The sequence below is a fragment of the Cyprinodon variegatus genome, unplaced genomic scaffold (genome assembly GCF_000732505.1).
Source record: "Cyprinodon variegatus isolate N-32 unplaced genomic scaffold, C_variegatus-1.0 Scaffold266, whole genome shotgun sequence".
In the NCBI taxonomy this organism is placed as follows: Eukaryota; Metazoa; Chordata; class Actinopteri; order Cyprinodontiformes; family Cyprinodontidae; genus Cyprinodon; species Cyprinodon variegatus.
The window spans coordinates 217,449-221,705 of record NW_015150719.1 but is presented as its reverse complement, the minus strand read 5'-3'; the positions used below and the strand labels follow the sequence as shown (position 1 = coordinate 221,705).

The 4,257-nt window shown below is 35.8% G+C and overlaps 1 protein-coding gene across 1 annotated transcript in view; it reads right to left on the bottom strand.

Moving 5' to 3' along the window:
* Positions 1–3,085: 3,085 nt before the first annotated feature.
* Positions 3,086–4,257, bottom strand: part of LOC107089802 (coiled-coil domain-containing protein 80-like) — a 9,860-nt gene continuing 8,688 nt past the window's right edge. Inside the window, exons 11-12 of the mRNA XM_015382774.1 lie at positions 4,045–4,125; positions 3,086–3,901 (exon numbers count right to left, since the gene is read on the bottom strand). Of these exons, the coding sequence (XP_015238260.1) occupies positions 3,564–3,901; positions 4,045–4,125 (419 nt within the window). The 3' untranslated portion in view covers positions 3,086–3,563. The remainder of the gene's footprint in view (positions 3,902–4,044; positions 4,126–4,257) is intronic.

Genomic DNA, 4,257 nt, shown 5'->3' with positions numbered 1-4,257 from the left:
TATATATATATATATATATATATATATATATATATATATATATATATATATATATATATATATATAAATATCTTCTATATTGTTCTTTAAGTTTTAGGTTCATTTTTCTTATTCAGAACAGATGTTTGTCCTTACAATTGTCAGTATTCTTTATTTTAGCTCAGAAATAATTATAGAAGGTTTTTAATGCTGGCTTAAGCCATCTGCCACTTTCCCCTTACAGTGCTCGAGGTCTTTAATCCACTTCATTCTCATTTATCCAGACTATGGGAGTGAAAATGCACAGAATAAAATTTACTTCAGAGACAGCTCGCGCTTACTTTCTGTTTTACTCAGACTCATCACTTCTTCTTCTGCATTTTGTTTAGTGCTTCACTTTTTCAAGGTTTTTTTTTAGATGTATGGTCTTTATAAGTAAAATCTGAATGTTAAACTTATATTTCTGTTTTATTTTCATGGTTCCTATCTGACTGGGCTCTATAACTCAGCTTCCATCCCGTCATTTTTTACTTCCTGTTTAAAAGTTGCCCTACGTGTTTAAAGATTAATGAATGAAACATACATCGGCCAACTTTAATTTCCCTCTTACTTTATCTGCCTTTTTCTGCTGCTGTTTCTTCCTAACATTTGGATTGAAGCAACACTTTTCATCTGATCTGCAACACTAGATGAACACGGGGGGAGGGGCGTAGTTGGATGGTGGATGGGGCGTGAATGAAGAGACGGGGCTGCTGCCTGTGGATGATATGTTTACATGATGAAGGAGGAACTCATTTATTGTAAATATCCTGCTAAACATTCACTTGCATTTAGCTGATGTTAACCATCTAAGCAAAGGGCTATGCTGTTTTCCTGTTGTCTGGTCTAGTTTGTAATGGTAAATTTTGAGCTCTGTGAGCTTAGTTTAAATAGCATAGTTTTTTGGCCATTGTGTAATTTAAAGACACACAATAGGCTCATTAAATGCTTGGTTAATCCTGGTTTAATTCTTCTTTAAAAATAAGAATTTAACCAAACAAAATAATATTAAAACATTCTCCAGAATCATTTATATATGATTCCCCTCCAACCTTGAGAAGGATTAACTAAGTAGTTGCAGCCAGCAGATAGCCAGCTTATTTTACTCAACAGGTTAATAAAATATCGTTAACTTTAACTGTTCAGGTAACAAACCTTTTCTTGAAAAAGTGGGTCACGGTATTTGAGACTTTTCTTTCTAACTCCTCTTTTTCCTTTCTTTCTTTACCTTTTTGAAAACCGGCCTTTTGGGCGCTGCTTTTTTCAGCCATGGAAGTTTTTTTCTATACTGCTGCTTATTTATACATTTTCTTGCCCCTATTCAATATTCCTGCTTGGACAGAGTGTTATCTGGACCACAATCATCCTCCAAAGGGTCTTTTTCTGTCTTAATGACCTGCAAAGACTCATCTTTTTTTTTCCACCTTTACCTCCAGTTGACCCTTCACACCTTGTTCAATAGGCCAGTGGTCTTTCAGACCAGCATACCCATAGTCAATACGCATGCACAAGACATCAGATTTGCATTTACCCCTTTAGTTTTGTACGAAAAATGTGCAAAAAGACTTTAAACTACCTCAACGGGGTGTGTATTGTGTATCCTGTGTTGTCATGTACAAAAAAAACTAATTAAAGTGAGATTATCATACACTTCAAAAAACACCAAAAAGTAAATAATTAAATAGTTTTTTTGTACATAGCTAAAGGGATGCACGCCCGTTGAGGTAGTTTCAAGTTTATTTTTTGTACTAAACTAGATAAACTAAACAGATAAACTAAAGAGATGAACAGGTATTGACTATAGGTATGCTGGTCTGACAGGGTATGCTCATCTGACAGAACACCGGACTTCTGGGTTGCCCAAAAGAACTAACAAGACGGGACAGTTCTACTAAAAAAGTTGCACATTTTTGATGCATTTTTTAAAAAGTAAGCTTTCGTGATTTTGATTGATATTACTCTCATTCTATCTCAGAAATAAAATGGTAAAGAGTAGACATCTCCTTTACGCTCCAAATCTGTGAAAAACTACTTAAAAATCTGCTTTAAAATGTTGTAATGTAGAACCAAAGGTCTTATTCCAGCTGTCTCCAATTAAGCCTTCATAAACAGTCCTATCCAGGTATAGGACGGATTGGTATTTCATAAGATTTTTTTTCTTTCTGTGAGACACAGACAGAGACACATTTTGCTCTGAGAATACCCTGAAAGATTTCCTTCAGAAAGAAATAGTCAGGCCTTCTGAAAAAAACAAAAAAAACAACAACAGAGAATTGCAGATAACACATCTCAGAAGCTTTTACTTACCGGTATATACAAACTTTTACTTGTTGAGGGTTTTTTGCCTCTAAAGAATCTTAGATTAGCTTACTCCACTATAAGTGGCTTCCTATGACCTGCCTTCAGAAAGCTCCATAACTGTAGCCTGTGAGGAGGCTGAATTCTGGTCGACTTTGAGTTTTCCCACATCTTTTCCCAGCCTTTGAGCACACATTCAGCAGAGTTATTGCCAGACTGTTAAGAGGCCTTGACCTTGCTCACTTAAACCATTATTAGAGGTCACTTCACTGGAGCGACTCTAACTGGATTCTTATGAGGTGCAGGTGGTTTGTTCATCATCTTATCTCTGAGATGCCCCTTTTTGTTCACTCTGTATTGACTTGTTTTCCTGGTTCTTGGACATTTTCTTTCTTATAAAGGTTTTGACTGAATTGTTTTGGGTATTTTTTAACTTCAGGTGAAATTGAAAGTTGTTAGAGTTTCAGTCATATTTCATTTTTTGGTGATAAAAATCTGTTAAAAGGATTTTTCTTTGATTAACAGACATCTGAACAAAAACTAAATATGCCTTCTGTTATACATTGGAATTTTCTCTTCATTTGCTTTAAACAATGAAAGAAAGCTTGGACAGAAGTGTCGCCAAAAACCACAGTTCCCTTCTTGGCCTTTAGTAAACCCTGTGTCCCCTGCTGGGAGCAGCAGATAAAACCAGAGCAAAAAACATTTGCAAAGAACAGATGGAAGTTCGGCATCTGTTCTGCATTTAATTTGCAAAAAAAAAAAAAAAAATCTTTTTGTATGAAGGCTTTATTTTTACATTTCTAATATACTTCTTTTATTTTACAGCAAAAAACAGTGCGTCTACTGCAATAATTTATTTGCATTAGAGGCAGTGTCTAGCTCTAGGTAAATATGACTTGTAGTATTTACAGTAGATGTTTAACATTTTTAACATTTTCTAATTGTTATCCATTCAGTAAATTTATTTTTTCTGTGGTCTTCATCATAATCTATCGTCATACAAAATTACACATTAAATTAGTCCTGAAGAGTGTTTTCTTTTGTACTTGGAAGTTAGAGGCTCATTAGTTGCTGTATTGCGTTTTCCAATCCATGCTGTTTTTGCAGCATGGATTGGAAAAGTATGCAGATCAGTCCATCAATCTAAAATATTTTGTTTTACCAACCTAATCTATCTGGGTTACATATGATGCTCTTGATGACTCCTAAAGTAACTTGTTTGTGGTTATAGGTATAATAAGGTCTCATTTGTCCTCTGACTGGTGATAGAGGTATGTCCCCTCAGCCCTGTCTTCATCGTATCCAGGATAGTGTCCTGTTTCGCTGCCTCCTCTTCCAACATTCTCTGGGCACTGGATCCCCACACTCATCTGTAGGTTTGCCTCCTGCATTCTTAGTTCCATAGAATCCACTAGATCATAAATGTTGTCCAGGGACCATATAGGTGATGGGAACCATGCCTTGACATCACCATCCTTCCCCACGACCAGCATACTAAAGTAGTCCTTATTGACTTTCAGCTGTTCTCTCAAGTTGTTGACCACAAGATGAGATAATGGTTCCACCTCGCTTTGACTGCGACCTGGAGGGAAAATTAAGCAGTGAGCGCATTCAACAGAGAAAATTATGGTAAAATAACCAATTTTTTTATTTTCTTAATACAATGAAATTAATGGTTTTAATATTTTATATTATTTACAATCTCGCAAAACTAGAAAGTATTACCATTTATGGGAAATAGCTCAACAGTTCCTGAAGCTTTTGGTCCATTTCCAGTCAACTTTAACAGTGCAAAGTGACGGATACCTGTCAAAACACCAAAGACCTGAACTTGATGACTGAAAAGATCAGAATATGCAGTGACAATACATAGATGAGTTCATCCATCCATCCATCCATCCATCCATCCATCCATCCATCCATCCATCCATCCATCCA